This window comes from Cannabis sativa, chromosome 2 (assembly GCF_029168945.1).
Source record: "Cannabis sativa cultivar Pink pepper isolate KNU-18-1 chromosome 2, ASM2916894v1, whole genome shotgun sequence".
Lineage (NCBI taxonomy): Eukaryota > Viridiplantae > Streptophyta > Magnoliopsida > Rosales > Cannabaceae > Cannabis > Cannabis sativa.
In genome coordinates, this window is record NC_083602.1 from 51,470,123 (window position 1) to 51,490,236 (window position 20,114).

The window sequence follows — 20,114 nt, forward strand, 5'->3', positions numbered from 1 at the left end:
GACACTATATACTATTTATCTATACTATTTAAAAAAATTTAAAAATTTACAAATTACCCTAAATAGCTATAAAATACGTAATTATAAAGAAAAAAAATTAGACTAATAAACTTTTGTCAATGTCCTTATGAAAAAAACTTTTGAGAATGTTGAAACAAGTATGAAAGTCTACCGGAATATCTTTTAGGAAAGGAGGGTGTACTTCATAAATTCCCTTATAGTAAATTTTTCTAAAAGATGTTTTAATATTTTTATCTGTTAAGAAAAAAATTTAGTCTAACTTTTTTATTTAGAAAATTTTAAATAATTTACAGTGTGTTCAAATATTTTTTTTTTACATATGTGATTTTTTTTTAATTTTTTTTTTGGTGTTGTAAATTATTCATAATATTTTAAAAATTTATAAGTGGTCCTAAATAATTAAAACGCACATTATCATGAAAAAAAATTAAACTAAAAGAATTTTTTGAGTCACGAAATAAATAGGGGTCTACCAAAACATTTTTTAAGGGTTGTAATAGAGATTTTTCCTTTTATTCTATATTAATAAATAAAAACATGTCTAGTTTGTTAATTATTTATAATATAAAATAATTGTATAATATCTAGGTGGATTAATAATATGCTCACACATAAATTTTGACAAATAATGTCTACCAAGTTAAAAAAAATAGTCTTCACAAATAAAGATGTAAGAAAAAGTGTAATAAAGAATTTTTAAGCACTCTTCTTAAATAAACAACAAAGAAGATCAAGTAAAGATACTTATTAGAGGTTGTATGAAAAAGGGTCAAAAAGTCTTTTACTACCTCCAACTACCATTGTGGAATAATTGTTTCTTGCCAAACTTCATCCTTAAATAACTCTTACTAAAAAATTGCATTTTTCATCAATCACCCGTAATTTGAGTAGTTGGGACTTTGGATTAGCAAGTTTATATATAAATATATATAATATAAATATAGGGATATGATTTTGTCCCGTTATTGTACTTTCACGAATTGAATCTGTGATGTACGGCAGCCGTCAGATGAGAGAGTTATTTGATCTGACGGCTGAGATTGATCTAGGGGTAGTTAGGGTTAAAAAGTAAAAACGTACACTGACACTCAATTAATGTACCCTGAGACCCATCTAATGTATCACGGAATACATTCTGTACATCACGAGACAAAATCATATCTCTACCATGCTTTAAAAAAAGATACCTCCTTTTAAGAAGTTGCATCGTAGAGTTATCATATATATTTATATTTATATATGTGCCTATTTTTGTGGTGGTGGTAGTGTCCCCTCTGGTGGTGATATCTAGTTCTCATTGATCCAACCCAAGAGTATGAATGAGTAATGTGAACGTTAGTACTATTAATAATTTAATGTAATATGTAGTACCAATAATAATAAATAAAAAAGTTTGCTTATTTTCCCAATCCAAATAATATCCATGAATAACAAGCAAAACTATCCATACCTAAGGTTTTTGTTTTGGTATAAAAAGGTTATGTTTATTGGAATATAGAGCCTTGGTAAGCATGATCAACATTGGAAGAGAAAAGAGATTACAAATTTAGGAGCATTATTAATATGAAATTTCCATGTTAAAGGGTCAATTATGCAAATTAACAATTCCTTAAATTAATCATAGCAATCACCAAGAGAACTTAATCTTACATTGAGTAAACCTAAAGTTGTGGAAAGATACCACAATCCACAAGCCTCCCTAGGTTAAAATTAAAGCTTTGAGTAGCATACAAGGTAACAAACATTAATGAAAGATTTAAAATAGTGTACTAAGAGCATTATTAAGAGAATCTCTTCAAGGATTAGGAGTATTAAGAGGACAATCTTTATTCTCATAAAAAAATAAGTGTAGTCTAATAGAACCATTATCTTTGCCCAAATCACCTTTCAAATTTCAATATCAACATTCATTTAATATATTATATAAAGGTTAGCAAACAAACATGAAAAATATTGGAAACTAATATGCTACAAACAAAAAAGAGAGGGTATAGATATAAATAATACATATATAGTGGGACCTAAGGGTTATCACAAACAAAAATTGAGGACTACAGGTGATATTTTTGGCTTAGATAAATGCTCATGTTCATCTTCTATGTATTCTTACATAATACCCATATAGAGGTTTGGACAAGATAAGTAGTAGAATACATCTAGATCTGCTTCTTCTTCTTCTTCTTCTTCTTCTTTTTAATATAGAACAAGTTGATGGTACATTAAATAAACAGAGAACAAATAGTACACAAGGACAAGGCATAGCATTCATTTTGTTACACTCCATATTAAGTAATCAATCACAACCCAAGAAAGGAGGTGTTCTTTCTCGCGTGCTCCGGGATCAACTTCACCAAAATCTCCATTGAAACTCCCTTCAATTCTGAGATTATTAAATACCGGACGCAACATTAGAGGGACAAAAACTTGGCTCGAAACCAACCAAAGTGGATCCAATGAAATACAATTACAAGAATTCTATAGTAAAACAAACTGTCTGAGGAAAATAACAAAACATACCGTGTGCTTTAAAGTTGAACAATGGTGGAAGGAAACGTCCATTTGGTAAGCGTGCATTTTGGTCGCGAAGCTCATCGAAGAAGGGATGTGTTAAGGCGTCCAGCTGACATTGCATCAGGAAATTTAATCAGAAAAGGACCGAGTGAAATGCAGAATACCAAAACAAACACCAGATTACATATGTAATATGGATAAGAAAAATAAAATTTTTAAAAAATATGGTCACAATAAAATATTAAGCACTACAACTGCAAAGTACTACTACTCACAGCCGAGCATCGAAGATTTGGAGAGTATTGCAGTAGTCTTGAAACCAGATCGACAGCTTCTGGGGGCATACGCTTGTGGAATATCTGAAAGAGAAATAAGCATATATTAAAGTCTGGAATCCTGAAGGATCAACCATAGATGTATATCCTGATATATTACCTTGTGCCATGGATGAGCTTTAATTTGGGGGAATTTGAACTCTGTGTAGTTAGGATTCATGCATTTTATCTCCTCCCTTGTGGGAGTGCCCAAAACCTACACAAAAGATGTGAAGAAGTATTTTGTTCAGCAAAACATTCATCTGTTGTAGCCTCATCAAACAAATATAGACTCTCGAAAATCACAACAGCATTTCTGCTGATAGCAATTTCGCTAGGTGGTTTCACAACAAAGCTACATAAAAAGGTACCTTGATGATTTCAACAAGCTGGTCAACTCCGCTCTCTCCAGGAAACAGAGGCTGGTAGAATAAGAAAAAAAAGATTCACTGTGAGCGGCATAAAATCAATAGGGTATTTATAAACTGTAATTCACAAAAACTATTTACCTGTCCAAGTAGTAGTTCTGCAAGAACACAACCAGCAGACCAAATGTCAATTGCAGAAGTGTACTCAGTTGCTCCAAATATAAGCTCGGGTGCTCTATAATATCTAGAGCAGATGTAGGATATATTTGGCTCTCCTTTTACCTAAGAACATAATAAACATGTTAGATAAAATAAAAGGAGCTTTGTATGAACAAACAGAAAAACAAAAAAAAAACAAAGCTTACCAAAACTTTTGCACTTCCAAAATCACATAATTTAACTTGGTGGGTATGTGGATTAACCTGAGAAAAACACAGAAAAGGTTCAACTTTAAAATACTTTCCAAAAAGAACTTTTCGGTTCTAAATAACTCGTGTCCACTAATAGCTGTGCTGTTTCCAACATAGTTACGTTGTATGTGAAAGAAATATTAACATACCAAAAGATTTTGAGGCTTAATGTCTCGGTGACAAACTCCAATACATCGATGAATATAAGATAACGCTCTGAAGATCTGTTAAACCACAAGTAATACAATACGAACATGATCAAAAAGAGATGACATACAATATCAGCATGTACATTCAACAGAAGAACATGTTTAAATGATTATACGTAAAATGACAAATAGAATTGGAAGATGCTGTAAATCTTTTTAGAGCATACCTGGTATGTGTAAAGTTTTACATATATCAGAGGCATCCTTTGATTCAACTTGTTGTAGTGTTTAATCACACGATGAACAGTTTCAGGAACATACTCAAGTACCAAATTAAGATAAAGCTCATCCTTTTCAGTCGTTGAAAAGAAACAATGTTTCAAAGCAACAACATTAGGGTGGTCAAGAAGGCGCATTGTTTGCAGCTCACGATTCTTATACCTCTTGTCTTGAAGAACCTTCTTTATAGCCACAGTTTCAGAAGTCTCCAAGCACTTTGCCTATAGATACCCAAAAAGAAAATGAGCATACAATTGGAGAAGTGCATTTAGTTTGAGAGGAAAAAGTAGAATCCATTTAAAAATAAAAGAGCCCACAGCTACAAATAATCGAAACTGTACATAGCCTTACTTGGAACACAACTCCAAATGATCCGTGCCCAACAACACGCTCAGCCATGTAACTTATAGTCTGAAATCATAAAAAAATACACATATCACCATTATGCGCAATTTCTAAATATGGTAATTTTGGAATAAAAGTTTCAGAAGTTTCACAATCACAACAACCAGAATCAACACAGGAAAAATACAAATAGAAAGGTAAAGAAAAAAAAAAATTGTTATAACTAGTCATGTAAACATCTAACTGTAGTGCCATACCTGCTTTGGCTGACCATTTCTACCACCGATAGTGGTCACAATAATATGCCCTGTCTCGGTCCCGTTACCATCAACAACGGTGGCTTCCATCTCCTGCAAAAGATGAGAAGAAAGGAAATTTCGTGAGCACCTGGCACAAACATTGTAACTGAAAAACACAAGAACATAAAACAGCCAAATGTAACACAAAAAGAAAAACTAAAATGAATAGAAGACATACTTTGTCATCTCTGATTTTCATGTCATTCATCTCCTCAGGTAGCTTATCAACACCAGCATGACCACTGGGTTCTCTTAAGCCAGTAGGTGCCACCCCCACTGAAGCCATTCTTCAAAAAAAGAAAAAACTATTCTTGTCTTGTTAAATTTTTCACCTTGATTTAACTAACCATTTACCTGTTCAAATCAAAGCACTTGTAAATCCATTTGTATTATGGAAGTAGCATCTATTAAGCTCTCTCACACATAAAATCTCCAACAACAAGAAAAATGCATTAGTACTAACTAATAGATAAAGAACTGTAATCAATCAAAGCCATCAAAAGATCAAGATAAGTTCTCAGTTCCCCAGTGACCCATCCCCACCCACATTTGTTTGTGCCAGTAACATGTTTATTCTTAGGGAAACAGTTGAAACAAAACATATAGTTTAATATATTAATATTTTCAGATTCTGGACACAAACAAGAAGTAAGAGAAATGAAACAAAGAAAGATAGATGTGATGGATCAATAAATATTTTAAGTTAAAGAAAAAAAAAACCAACAACCAATTTTTAAAATTTATCAAAACCCACTTAAAAGTATTGACACAAAATAATATGCAATAAATGCAATTATTTTACCAAAACCACAGTTTTTATGTGTGTGTGTGTGTGTGTATACATATTATAAAAACAAAGATCAGAACAAAACGAATCCAGCTCAAAAAACCATTAACCTCAAGGCTAAAACATATAAAAGTTCATCACTTTTTTAAAAAATAAATAAATAAAATATTAAATAATTCTCACAAAAAAAAAATTATTAACGGAAAATATATAAATACCAACATACCAGAGGAAGCTGATCCATATAACCAAAACAAAAACAAAGAAAAAAAAAAAACCCCCCATAAAACAAATACACAGAGAAGGAAAAAAACTTCTTTTTTAATTTTTTTATTATATAAAAAGCAACAAAATAATTATTAAATTAGAAGGGAAAAAAAAAATACCGGAAGAAGCAGAAAAAAAGGGATCATGGAAGAGTTGAGCATAGAAGAAGAGCATCAAAAGCCTAGATCCATTGATTTGAGAGAGAGAGAGAGCAGCCGTTGAGGGTTTTCCTTTTGGTTTTGTTTTCGCCTAGTTTCCAGAATTGGGATTATTTTGGTGTGTGAGGAGAGAGAAAGAAGAGAGAGAAAGAGAGTGATGTGTTGATTTGTGTTTTGAGTTTATTTTGGCTGTTTTGTTTGTGTATGTGGTTGTGTTTTGATGCGCTGGTGACAGTCAAAGAAAAAAGCCCTAAATTATTAGTCCTTTTTTAAAATATTAATGTTTAATAATTTAATTTAATTTAATAATTAAATGAGTGTTTTGATGGCAAACAAAATTAGAACAAGTAAAATAATAATAATAATAATATTTTATTTATTTTATATTTGGAAGCAAGTGAGAGAAGTTTTGTGTTGTGTGCCTCTTTTTTGACCGTTCAAACTTTAATCTTACTTTACTATTATTATTTTTTTGGGAGTTTTAAAAAGGTGATTTTCAAAATAAATAATAATAATATATATATAATTATCAAATTAGTTGATTTTGACACTTCCCTACCTGTGACCACCTCCCTTTACTCTTCCAATAAATAATTAAATATTGACACAATATTTTAGATGTGTTAGGTTTTTCTTCTTGTTTTTTTCAATGAAATTTTAAGGTATTATTTTTTGAGAATTTCAGTAATTATATTCCCCTAAAAGAAAGGTGTAGAAAATTTATTATAATATGTCCTTTTATCTTTTAATAAATAATCTACAAAGAAAAAATACATAGTGCATCATTTTAAGGGTCTGGTACATTATTTATTTTATCTACATCTAATAAGAGAAATTTTTTAGTTTAATTATATAATTTTGTATTACATTAGATTTTCCATATAAAAATAAGAGTGGAATATAACATATAAATTATTATTTTTTATATTAAAATATTAATTGTTTATATAATTTTTAAATATATAAATATGTGTAAGTTAGATTAGATGTTATTTTTACATTATTAACATCTAATCCACACAATTACAAAATTTTTAAATTTTTTAATCTAAAATGGATTAATTATTTTATGAAGACTCTAATTACAACTTCCGTCGAAATAGATAGAAGAAGATATACCTGTCTAGGGTTGTACAAAAAAAATTGTAAGCCGCCCAAACCGAACCGAAAAAACTTATAAAAATTACAAACTGAAATAACCCGAAAAAATTACAACCCGCCCAGTCTGTTAATTGGACGGGTTGAAAATAGGTTACACCCGCCCAATTAAACTGAATAACCCGACCAACCCGATTTTTGCCTTTTATTTTATTTTTTTTTACTTTTTAGTTTTTATTCTATATAACATAAACGATTAAATATATAATAATATAAAATTATATACTTAATTGTTAGTTTCAAAGTCATATATATATCATGTTGTGCTGGTGAAATGTGATATTTTTAATTTATTTTTTTAATTTTTATTGACTTTAAAACCAAAAAAAAAAAAAAATTGGCCGTTTGGGCAGATTAACCCGACCAAACCGTTAGTCGGTTTACAATTTTTTTTTAAAAAAAAATTGAACAGGTTGCACTTAAATTCTAGCAACCCAAACTTTAAATTGGGTTAGAAAATATATAAGATAAACCGCCCAAACCGACCAATGTACAGCCCTATACCTGACCCTTTTAAATAGTGCACTATAAAATTACCCAAAAACATACATCTACCACAACCAAAAAATATACATATATATTTAATATTACACTTTTTTCTTTGGTGATGATAAACAGGAAATGTAACATTAACAATTAGTCCAATCCCAACTTTAGGACAAAATAAATAAATAAATTTTGGAATATATATAACATGATTTCTTTTATTTATTTATTTTGAAAGGGAGACTATAAGATGATTAACATCCAGCTTAAATAATTTCCTGCACAAAGAAAAATGGGTTAAAGAAATTGACAAATGAATGAGTTGTAATATTTTTATGAGTGACATTTGGTGGCAGCTTAATGGCCAATTAAGAGGAGCAGTGGAATTACGATTCTACCCCTGAATGAATAATACATGTGATTGATGGTCCAAAATCCCAATCCCTACTAAAGTCATAGCCTCACATAGTCAATGGTGTGGTTATAGGCTTCGGCTGACTCATTAAGAAGTGAGACCAAACCAAACCAGACACAGGACAAGTACAGACCATATTAAACCAATCCTAATGTCTTTAACCAAACAGACAAAGAAGAAAAAAAATAATAATAATAAAATTAAATATTATAAAAACAAAAATAAGAAGGCAGGTGGTCTATCAATTGAGGGCAATGAAATCCAACCCCACTTCAATTAAATAAAGGTTTGAACGAATAATCCTTTTTAGTAGAGAAGGTATGAAGGTCTCATCAAACAACTGCCATGATTGGACCATGAGGCACCTACATGATTAGCACGATAACTATTACTTATTTAGTACAAAAATTATATATAATTAATATTAAAAAAAATTACATATATTAATATTAGCAAATGCTAGACTAGAGCTTACTTGACTTAGGGTCCCACACACATTTGAAGGGTTCCTTTTTTTTCTTTTTTAAAGATGATACCCAACAAAGCTCCTAGTCATGATTCATGAAGGTTTGAGCAACATCATCATAACAAAGTCAAATATTCACAGCCAAAATTTCATACAAAGATGTCACATGGCACTTGCATGAAATCTCTATGAGACCTCACTAGGGTAGTTCTGTAGTTGTAAACTATCTTCAGTTTACAAGTATAAAAAAATCTGCCCAATTTTTTCAGCAGCAAAATCTTCCATATTTACTTCCAAGATTATCTTATAAAAACCCAAAACCAGAAGTTACCAGAAATGATTTTGGGAGTTGTGGAGTTCATGAAGATGGGCTAAGTTCTTTCGTTAAGCACCCCGTTCTGATCTGAGAAATGGGGAGTTCCGCCAAGCGGTAGCATCAAATCCTTCATAATCTCGTACTCTGCAGCACTAATTTGGGCACCATCCAGTACCTATGTTTTCAACCCCAACCACAATCATTGGCTTAACATTAATTTTCATTGATAACACATCATATCCAATATAATTGGAGATTTAAATTCAAGGGGGGTAATGGATGACTAGAATGTCAAGTCGAAGATGCAAAGTCATTATTAACAACCCCATATTAACTAAAGTTGAGGCAACTTTTATTGGAGAACAAAAGTGTTTTCATGTTTTTTGTAGTCAAACATCTCAATGTACTTCTAACCTCTAAAGTCTAAACTCATTGTTTTATTGGTTGATCCAGTTTCTTAGGTTATGATGGTTAAAAATACAATCATAAATGATTAATAAACATGTAAATTCTGTGAATACAGAACTACCACAAGAAAATATTATTCACCACCTAAAAAAATTAAAGGATATTTACAGCATAACACCTTGTTGCACTTAAATCTCTACGTAAAATTAATGGTGGCAAAAATCCTTATATTTGTTGCACTTAATCCCTATGTCAACGTTTTAGCAGCAAAAATCTCTATGTAATCATTTTGTTACAATGTTAGTCCTTTTGTTGTTTACCATCAGAGGCTAATTTTACCTCAAATGTGTAACGGTAGGGTTTTTGGCACCAAAGATAAACTACATACAAATTTTTGCTCCTAAACTAATTAAATAAGAATTTAAGTGCAACAAAACAAACAACATAGGGATTTTTTCCACCAAACAGTTAGAAAGAGATTTAAGAGCAACAAAATGACCTACGGTATTCAAACAAAGCATATAGAAAGCCAGCTGGCAAGAAAATTCAACATCACAACTCTGACAAAGCATTAGGTAGAATATACTGAACTCCCCATATGTAAAAATAGAAGACAATAATAAGTAAAAGGGAGAAAACCTTATTGGGGGGCTCACCTTATGGAACAACACCCTTTGATTTGTCATGTGTGGTGTAAGTGCAGGAAGTCTAAAGACAGAGAGAGCCTCAATGAGGAGAAGGACAATTACTTGCCATTGCTTTATTCTGAATGGTGGCAGTGCATCAACAAAAGACATTGTTTCCAATAAACGCCCCTGTTTGCCAAAGCAAATCAGCGAACCTCTCAATCATCTTAAATCTATCCAATCAAATTATTTTGAAAAAGAGGGGAAAAAAAAACAGTTTCACGCATCAATACCATTCCTTGCTCCAAACTAGACACTGGAACTGGCAGCCTGAGGTCAGCAACAAGTCCAGGTAAGGCTCGAGCAAGAGAACCAGCAAGAGTTTGCTTGATTTCAGAAGAACGACCATCTCCTAAGGCAATCTTTTGAGGATACTCCTTTCCGTTAACTGATAAATACTCCTCATGAACACTTTCGTCCCTTCCATATATATAAGCCAAAGTGGATGATGTCGTCCATGTAAATAGTGCATTCCACATTTGTGCAAAATGTGATAACTGAAAGGCAGTTAATGAAAGGAATTAAGAGAAGACACATCAACAAAGCATAAATTCATGCACCAAATAATAAGAGTTTTAAGAAGTTACTGTTAAACTAAACCCCTCAGGTGGCGTATCAAACCAAGAATCCTCGCGATTAAACACATCAGAATGCTGATTTACGGGTTTTTTTGGCCATTTCGAAGGAGCTTTTTCTGGTTCAGATGTATCTTTGTCCTCCAAAGACACTCCTCCATTTGCATCCTCTGGATGAGGTAATATAATAATTCCAGCTTCAGACACTGCAGAAAAGTTCAATACACGTAGGTAGAATATCTCAGTCATGAAACGAAATCAGCTATCTGAAAAACAATAGCATAATAAACTACAAACCATAAAAACAGGCATAGAGGCATACAATATTACATGTTCTTTTGTTAAGAGCAAAAATAAGGCAAACAAAAACATACTTGCATCACTGACTTCAAATTCTCCAGCGGAAACAGCTTCTGATGCCTCATTCAATGCATTTACACAAGCCTCTGCTGATGCAAGGCGCAACACGTCACCATCTCCAATGTCCATACTAAGCATATCAGAAGTTTGATTCAAATCTTTTATTTCTCTAACCTCATAAGCATCTTTACACACTTTGGTATCACAATTTTCACCAGCCCAAGACATGGAGGTACCAGCTTTCAGTGACCCCGAAGGTTTAAGAGGAACTTTGCCTTTCTTGCCTAATATAGAAGTAGCTTCTTTTTTATCTTCAATTTCTCTAACCTCGCAAAGATTACTTTTCCCGCAGCTATCAGATTTCTCATCAGCCCATGTAACAGAGCGACTAAGTTTGTTTTTCCGAGAAGCTTTTAGAGACGATTTAAGAGTAGCTCCAGTCACTTTATGAGATACCTCTCCTACTTTTTCAGAGCTTGAATGCGAGCCAAGTTGGGAAGACGCTGAAGTTGAAGGCATCTCCTGAATACCAAGCTCATCTCTTGAAACAGCTTTACAACTCCCCACTTCCATTTGTTTGGTTTTCGTTTCTAAATCACTGCTCATGGGATTAAACGATGTGTCCAATAAAGTAAACTGATTTTCAGTCTTCTTCCCCAACTTTTCTTGTGGTTCTTTTAGTTGAATATCAAAACCGGTATTTTTTGAGCTCAATGGTGTTTTGGACACGGTATATTCAACTTCTGTGAAAAGAGTACTCGAGAACTCCATGTCATTGATAAGAACCGGATTTTTAGCTTTAGACCCTGCAATATATAATCCACGTTCACTTTTGCCAGCAATAATATTGTAGCAAAATAAGTCAGACACATAACAAGACTACTCACACGAAGTAAATGTATTTGAGTTTTTTTTTAAATAGTTTTGGATCATTTTCAGGTTGACACCAATAATCTGCTAACTCAAAAATGGCACAACAATGAACTCATATTTATTATGTAAATGACATTAAGTTGGTTAAATAGGTCACAAACATATTAAATGATTGATTAAATAAGTCAATAAACATGTTAACATGTTAAATGCCTCTTAAACAAGTAAAGGTTATTATGTCAGGTGAATTCATTTATAAACAGGTCGGGTTTGGATTGAATTGTCACCCATTGCAAGCAAATAACGAAGAAAATCTATTATCAAAATCAGAAAAAGCTTAAAGTTCCCACATAAAGAGTTTAAACTTTCAATACCTTTCTTGGAAATTTTCGAACCCACCGACTTGAAATTCCGTTCTCTCTGCGGTACATAACCTTCAATCGCATTAGAAGGACCAGCCCAATCCTCCAAATTCAATTTCCCATCGTGGGTTTCTGTATTCTCCTTAATCGTTAGCTTAGAAAAACCCAAATCCCCATCTTTACCTAAACCCACTTCATTTTTCGAACTCGAATCCCCAATCAACGCCAAAACCGCATCAATCTTGGAAGAATCCAAAATCGAACACCTTTCTTCGTTCAAACTCCTACCAAAGGTACCGCTATTGACCACACAATCGGAGGAGCAATACATATAAGTCTCCTGGAGATCATAGACCTTGTGCTCCTTGAGTGAGATACGGTAACGACTCTTACGAGGTCGATCGGAAGGAAGGGGTTTGGAGCAAAGAGGGTTACCGCAGAGGTTAGCGAGAGCTCGCTCGGTAACGACGTCGTTGTAGTCGGAGCGGGAGATGACGGAGCCAGCAGTGGAAAGCTGGTTCTCATTGGCAACGCCTTGGAGAAGGGAGAGTTGGATTCTGTAGACGGCGTCTTTGACAGAAAGTGGAGGTTGGTTTTTCGCCATTGCAGAGGGTTTAGAGCAATAGGGTTGGTTGTGTTGGGTTGTCTCACTGAGATTTTTGAAGATGATTACTCTAATTTTATAAGACCATATCTTCTATTTGGTGCAACAATGATTCATATTAAATAATAAACCCACTATTTCACTAAATAAAATTTATAACATAATGGTTTAATATTTCTATTTTGCTTCTATTTAACTTTTAAAATTCAAATTTTAGCGGTAAAATTTCTAAAATTAAGAATCTGTTAGTAATTTACAATTGCTATATGTTAAGTGTTATATTAAATTATTTATGTGTACCTCTACATAGACACAGTGTACACAATGCATAATTTAATTGATGTACATAATACATTATTTTAAAAATATTAATTTAAGATTAAAAAATTATAGATAGAAAATATATATTTTCTAAAACAAAAACCTTAAAATAATTAAACTTAAAAATAAATTTAGTTTAAAGGGTATAAATTAAAAATAATAAAAATCTTAATTTCTTTTTTCTTTCACCCTCACTCGACACCCACCTTCTCTCTCTTCTTTCTGCATGGGACCACCGTGCTCCGATCACCCACGCCCTGAGAGGACCACGCATCACCGTCCTCAAGTTCAAAAAACTCCAAGGGCACACGGCTCGGGATCACAAAATTAATGCCTCCAAGTGACAGTGAAACCATTTGTAGCTTCCACTTTTTCTATGGATGACTGGAGACACTCTCTGATGTTGGGCCGAGCTTGACGCGACAAGATAAAAATAGTTTTAGAACACTTTTTTTTTCAAAAACAAAAATTTTACTTTTATTTTTATGTTTAAAAAATTTAAAATTAAAAGTAGGGGTGTACATCAAACCGCTCAAACCGCCCGCACCGCAAAAGAAATACGGTTTGAAATTATTCGCGGTACGGTTGCAGTTTGAATTTTTCTCGAACCGCGCGATGCGGTGCAATTTGCGGTTTTGAATCTGTAACTCTTCACAAACCCTCGTTGGAAGTTTGTGTTTGTTTTATTTTTAATCTATTGCTGAAAGTATGTTAGTTGTACATTTATATTGTTGTTGGAATTTAATTAGTTTCAAGTTTGTTATTTTGATTTAAGTGTGTTGTTGAAACTTTAAAAAGATTATTGACTTATTGTTGTTGTTATAGCTTTTATTAGTCTCAAGTTTATTGTATTTTGTTAAGTGTTTTAGAATAATTATATTAATGATAGTTTAATTATTTTATGATGATTTCAAAAAAAAAATTGTGATAGTTCAAACCGCATAAACCGCACCGCATCATTTTTTACAATGCGGTTTTTGCGATTTTTTAGTATCGCGATGCAAGTGCTGTTTGAAAAATTAGAAAAACCGCATGTGCAGATTGTTTTGAAAAAATAGTTAAAAACCGCACCACCCACACCACGAACATCCCTAATCAAAAGTCTTACCAAAACACCACTTAAATTTTATCATCAAATTTAAAACCCAATTATTTTAGTGTGGCTACAACACCGTGTGTTTCATAGAGATATTAATTCTAAACAATAACGAAGTGATAATTGCAACTTAGTATATTTTTTTGTCCATCTCTCTCTCTATATAAGATATAAATAGGAAAAAAGAGAAAGTGAGAATACAACAATCTGATCCTTGTAATTGCACCCATTCAGCAAGCCGATACATACAGATTTGTTCACAGAAACCTCAATTAACAGTCAACTGGTTCCTTGCTGTTATATTCCTCCCTTGCTTCAAGGACATCAAAAGAATATCGCTTCGATAGAACTTCAACTTGTTCAGAGAATGGCTTGTTCACATGGTCACCAATATGTTTCACCATTTGATGCCATCGCTTTCGACAAATATCCCCTGTCCTATGCTCAAGCAAATTATCCCAGTCCACATCTTCGATGCAGGCAGCATCCAAGTCGCTGAGACTATCAATCAGGCGGTGGTCATCGGTGTCATCCCACAACCCTTCAACCACCATTGGTGATGTTAATTGTTTGTACCATTTTGAGCAGCATCCAACATGGTGCCTGGTGGACAACTTCTTACTAATTATTTCCCAACAAATATTATCCCGCAACATGCCATGCTTGACTCTCTTTTGTTCAGACGCCCTCAAACGTAGGTCCATGTTGACTAAATCAAATAGTTTTGAGTACTCGTCTTGGCTCCAACGCCCTTTGTTCACTCCAGTGAATTTGATTCTTCGAAATGTATCTTTGACATGTAGTCTATGTTTGTTTAACTGTTTCGACAGCTTCTTCCAATCTGCTCCATGTTCTTTGTGAAAATTTAAAACACACTCGTACTCTTCGGGAGTCCATTTGTGAATATCACTCCTTTCAAAGATCATGTGGGCTCGATAATACACGCTATAGCGTGGCCTCCAAGGTAGAGCTAAGGCTATTGTCTTCCAGCAATTTTTCACTTCACGATGTGATTTGCAATTGAGAACCATGTCTAAACCCGCATCACCTAAACCGCGCTCTTCTATGTATCCCAAAACTGCAGCTTTGACCAACTCATCTTCTTCTGGTGTGAAGCGCTTACCTTGTACTAGGCCTCCCACTTGCCTACTCTGTACACTTGGACTATCAGATGGTGAAAAAACCTCCACATGATCAGAAAAAGTAACTCTCTTAGATTTACCTTGTGGTGAAAGATTCTCAGATGTCTCGATAGTCTTGCTATCTTTTTTTGTTCTTACCTTTTGCTTGTTACCTTTTCCATCTGAAACTTGCTTTGCTGCTTTGGCTTTCTTCTTCTTGTCTTTCTTGGAATCATCTTCCTTACTATCTCCTTCACCACGTTTGGTTGACTTGACCTTCTTCTTGCCCTCATCACTAGCATGAACAACATCATCCAATTTATCTTCAGTACCCAGATTGTCAGCAATAGCTTCCTCTATGGGCACATTTTCCCTCTTTCTTTTCTTTTTTGAGAGGTTTTGTACATCTGTCTCGCTGTTCTTTACCTCATTATCACCATCATCTTTTTCCCTCTTTCTTTTCTTTTTCTTTTTCTTTTCCGCATGTTCTACATCCATATCCACTACAGAAGTTTCTTGGCAATTCTTGTTGTATCCTTGCCCTTTAACTAATTCTTCCATTTCACAATTCGCAGCATTTTCACCCGAAGAGGATATTCCATCAGCTCTGTCTTTCTTGTTCTTTTTCTTTTCAGCACGGTCCATCTCGTCATTCACTACATTGCATTCCTGCACCTTGACTACCTCATCCTCAACATTCTCCCTCGACGAAGATATTCCATCAACTCCTTCCTTCTTCTTCTTCTTCTTCTTTTTTTCCTTTTCAACCTGCTGTACCTGGCTACTCACTGCAGAAGTGTCTTGGAAATTCTTGTTAAGCTCATGCCCATCCATTTCATCATCCTCACAGTTCTCACCCGAAGATGATATTCCAGCAATTCCCTCTTTCTTTTTCTTATCCTTCTTGTGCTTTTTCTTCTTCTCTTTTAGTTCCTTTTGCTCAATTGCTTTTTCATTTGTACTGTCTTCGCCTTCTAAGCAAGTTGTCTTTATAGTTTCCGCAACTTCATCAGTAATCTTTTTGGTATCCTCTTCATCTTCCGGAAATTCCTTGTCATCCTTTTCATGCCCATTTGTTTTCTCCTTGTGCTTCTCACTTTTATGCTTTTTCTTCTCTCCCATTTTCTCGCCCATGCCAATAAAGATGACTTGCTGAACTCAGTACTCTCAATCAAATAGTCCTACAAAGTTGAAAACAATTAAAGATCATCAGGGAAGCTGCTAAAGTACAAATTATATAACCAGCTGACCAGCATGAATGGAATATCAGAAAATATAGAAGAAAGGTCAATAATCACAATCTAATCACGACACGCATATAAAGAAAGAAAGACTGGGAAGGGGAGAATATTTTAAATCAACAAACTCCTATAACATTTTTCAGATACATAAAATGGCAAGAGTCACAGTTTGGAATTTACCAACGATCTCAAAGTATTATTAGATTTATTTAAAAATAAAAGTTTAATGAATCAATTGAAGTTTAAAAAAAATGCTCAGGTTTTTGTTGTTAGAAGATATAGAAGGAATTCGTGTTGCAAAACTGTCTTAAGAATTATCAAACTGTTGTGACTCTGATCCATCTCCAAATTCAAACATACAAAAGCTTTTGTCTTTCTCTTCAATGATTTGCTTCATTACTATTATTAATTCTCGTTTTTGTTGTTTTTCAGACTATTCATATTTTCTAAAGAGCCACTTGATCAATGAGCCACTTGATCAATAATAAAACTAGAAAGCATTGTATTCATATAAAAAAACTGAAGACTACAGAATGGATTCTAAGGCCTTAAACCCAAATAATTAGGATTAATTCTACTTCTACCGACAAAAATCCTCAACAAAATTGTTGAATCAGAAATCTAGAGCAAACACTCGGACTTAGAATAGTTGCAATCAAGTAGTAGTACTAGCTGTCAACAAAACTCAGAAACACCTCCAATAGCAAATTTCAAAAACATTATGGCCTCTCTAAATTACTTCCTAGAACTTCCTCACCTATCACCAAAGATAACTTCAATTAGATAAGGAATTCTGTTGTGAAGAATTTGGTAGTAAGTCAAACACTTAAAAGTGTCTCAGCTACATAATCTTGACACAGAGTGAAACCAAGAATTTAAAGACTGACAAAGAAAAGGAACCAAAATTCTCTCAGAACATATTCAAACTACAAACCCAACAAATACATCAAGTGAAAACTTCAGCCAAGCTTAACATATAAACACCTCCTACATTGCAAAAATAAATTATACATACATCTTATCTTATCTTACCTATATTATAAATGCCTGTGTAAAAGAATTTCTTGTGGCTTAACATAACATTTTTAAAACTCTATTAGTTTCAACAGAAACGTGTCAAATGCTAACAACAATGCTGGAGAGATGCAAATGAATAAACCGTAATTGTTCACAACTTCTCTAAACTAATTATTAGTTGGTATCTATTCAATGAAGTATTGTCCATTTTGGTTCGAAACTTCTCTAAACATGTTATTAATTGGTAACTAGTCAATGAAGCATTGCTTATTTCTCTTCTCTTACTAAAATATCAGATAAAACTTGAAACAAATAGCTACAAATTATCTCTCCAATCAACAACACAACATTGTTCAAGGTAACTTATTTGTCACTATGAGTAGTTAAAAGAATTATAATTCAAATTGCCTAGGAACACCATAAATTAAATTTTATCTGGAGAAAAGATTCTCAATGTCACCAAACACTACATCAACACCAAGATATAGAATTATCCCAAAGTTAAACACAGTGCTGAAATATAATATGTAGGAACAAATACATACAAATGGGATTCACATGAAAAGTGTAATCCCAATGAACCAAAATCAGAAAATGATGAAAGTTTCTTTGGCCCTGGCCCTTAAATTTCAAAACCATCCAGATTAAAACAAAATCTCGTATGATGATTAACACATATAAACTAATTAAACACAATTCTAAATCTTAGAACTAAACATTACAAACTAATTACGACAAACCTAACTATTAAAAAGAAAAGAGAATTGGATAATAGCTGAATCATATCCCTATAAAAAAGACATTTAATGCCAACGTAAAAACAAAGAGAATCAAAAAGTCAAACAACTAGAGAAAATTTATTTCATCATCAGGTTTTTTCAACCCTCATTAGCAAGTACCTGTAAGTGAAGTAATTGTTTATCCGGCCAAGGAGTGAAGCGTAGTGGGAAACGAAATTCCTCCACTCCGATCAGGTTAGTGAAAGAGGTTGATAATAGTAGATTTCTAGGGTTCTATTCTAGTGAGTAGGATTGTTCATTGGATCACACCCAATATTTTTAGACCCATCCAGATCCAATCCAATTATACATTGGATGTTGGATTTCTCCAACCGATCCAATCCAATATTGTAGGCTCCACCGAAGCGATCCAATAAATCATTGGATTGGATCGGTTCCATCTAATGGATGAATCCCTGCATCGGATTGGATCTATCCAATACTTTTGATCCAATATTTTTTAGACCGGATTGGATCCATCCAATCCAATCCAATCCAAGAGTAAAACTTAATTTTCACCTAAATGGCTAATATATTAGTTCAAAATATTACAACCCAATATAAAGCCAACCCAATATAAGTCCAACATAAATTCAACCTAAATTTTAACATAAGTCCAAAATAAAAGCACAAAAACTAATTAGAATAGAAAGGAATATGATAAAAAAAAAAGTTGATTATCATATAATTAAAGGAAACCCACTTAGAAACTAATTAGAATTGAAAGGAATATGATACATTTACATATATCTATAATACAAAAAACTAAAGAAAACACTTAACTTTGATACTAATTCATTCCAATTTAATGCATGATGTCAAATGTTAGCAAATTCATTCCAGCATACAATTTAATATATCTATAATCAAATATGTATCCTGATTTTTCAACTCACAAATTAACTATTATTGGTTACATCTTTTGACCAAGTTAATTAGACAAAAATGAACTAATTAAGTCACTGGTTTTTAATTTCAACTATGAAAAATGAAAAATAAGAGAAAGTTAAAAGACCTGAGTTGCTGCCGTTTGCGAGGAAGAAATGTGTCTTCGTTGGAGAGAGAGGAGCTGTGTCTTCGTCCGAGAGGGAGGGGCTGTGTGGGTTCCGTCGTTAGTGAAGATGCCGTCGGCGACTTAGGGAGGAGATGGGCGTCGTCGTCAGCGAGTAGGGGAGAAGATGCTGTCGTCTCCGTCTTCGTCAAATGGCTGGGCAGCGAATCACCGTCGTCGTCCACTCTCTGGGCAGTGGGCAGGCGGCTTCAAAGAGTGAATACGAGAGAGAGAGGAGAGAGAGAGAGAGGTCTGACTTAGGGTTTTATTTTTTTAAAATGTTTTTTATATATCTAAATATAACAGAGAGGGTCTGATTTAGGTTTTTTTTTCTAATGTTTTTTATATGTAATAAAATAAATATAATATATATATATAGTGAAGGGTCTCATGCGTTTATTTTTTGTTTATTTTTTTTTTATTTTGGTTTTTAAAATATAATATATTTAATATTATAAATTTATAATATATATTTTCTATTTTAATATTATATGGTATTAAATGACTATTGGATTGGATTGGTCGGTTAGATTCATTGGATTTACGTATCATCCAACCAACTGATCTAATATTGGATTTTTAAAATCATCTGATTCAATTTAATCATGATTAGATATCTAATTGTTGGCAGTCAGTTGACATTAAATCAATCGGTTTCTCATTAGATTGAATCATTTCTGCACAACTCTAGTAACAGGAATTACTACGTCAAAACTATATTCAATGTACCTAGAACGCCATTCAATCCCCATGACGCTAATTCTCTTAAGTTTCAGGGATCAGTTTATCTAAAAGAAGTTTCATTCCGCTCCAAGGACCCAAGACACGTAAATGAAGGTGTACAACAAATGAAGATCCTCTGGCAGCAAGT

At 33.2% G+C, this 20,114-nt stretch overlaps 3 protein-coding genes across 4 annotated transcripts; all 3 read right to left on the reverse strand.

Moving 5' to 3' along the window:
* Positions 1 to 1,913: 1,913 nt before the first annotated feature.
* Positions 1,914 to 6,140, reverse strand: LOC115718818 (shaggy-related protein kinase alpha). The gene is made up of 13 exons (XM_030647635.2): positions 5,870 to 6,140; positions 4,875 to 5,050; positions 4,655 to 4,747; positions 4,404 to 4,463; positions 4,001 to 4,273; positions 3,774 to 3,848; positions 3,580 to 3,636; positions 3,356 to 3,496; positions 3,218 to 3,268; positions 2,968 to 3,063; positions 2,808 to 2,891; positions 2,539 to 2,641; positions 1,914 to 2,401 (listed from the first exon to the last, which is right to left on the reverse strand). Exons 2-13 carry the CDS (start codon positions 4,980 to 4,982, stop codon positions 2,319 to 2,321), a joined length of 1,224 nt encoding a protein of 407 aa, XP_030503495.1. The 5' UTR covers positions 4,983 to 5,050; positions 5,870 to 6,140; the 3' UTR covers positions 1,914 to 2,318.
* A 1,612-nt stretch (positions 6,141 to 7,752) lies between these two features.
* LOC115719237 (putative RNA polymerase II subunit B1 CTD phosphatase RPAP2 homolog) lies at positions 7,753 to 12,734 on the reverse strand. Its single transcript, XM_030648194.2, has 7 exons — positions 12,026 to 12,734; positions 10,793 to 11,584; positions 10,431 to 10,624; positions 10,077 to 10,340; positions 9,814 to 9,972; positions 8,443 to 8,924; positions 7,753 to 8,332 (listed from the first exon to the last, which is right to left on the reverse strand). Exons 1-6 carry the CDS (start codon positions 12,615 to 12,617, stop codon positions 8,805 to 8,807), a joined length of 2,121 nt encoding a protein of 706 aa, XP_030504054.2. The 5' UTR covers positions 12,618 to 12,734; the 3' UTR covers positions 7,753 to 8,332; positions 8,443 to 8,804.
* Positions 12,735 to 14,042: 1,308 nt separating this feature from the next.
* On the reverse strand, positions 14,043 to 19,584 carry LOC115718627 (uncharacterized). Of its 2 annotated transcripts, none has more exons than XM_030647441.2 (2): positions 19,208 to 19,584; positions 14,043 to 16,336 (listed from the first exon to the last, which is right to left on the reverse strand). In XM_030647441.2, exon 2 carries the CDS (start codon positions 16,287 to 16,289, stop codon positions 14,307 to 14,309), a length of 1,983 nt encoding a protein of 660 aa, XP_030503301.2. In that variant the 5' UTR covers positions 16,290 to 16,336; positions 19,208 to 19,584; the 3' UTR covers positions 14,043 to 14,306. The 2 variants fall into 2 exon arrangements, with proteins under 2 accessions (XP_030503301.2, XP_030503300.2); XM_030647440.2 differs by having other exon boundaries at positions 14,043 to 16,344; positions 19,208 to 19,570.
* Between the last annotated feature and the right edge of the window lie 530 nt (positions 19,585 to 20,114).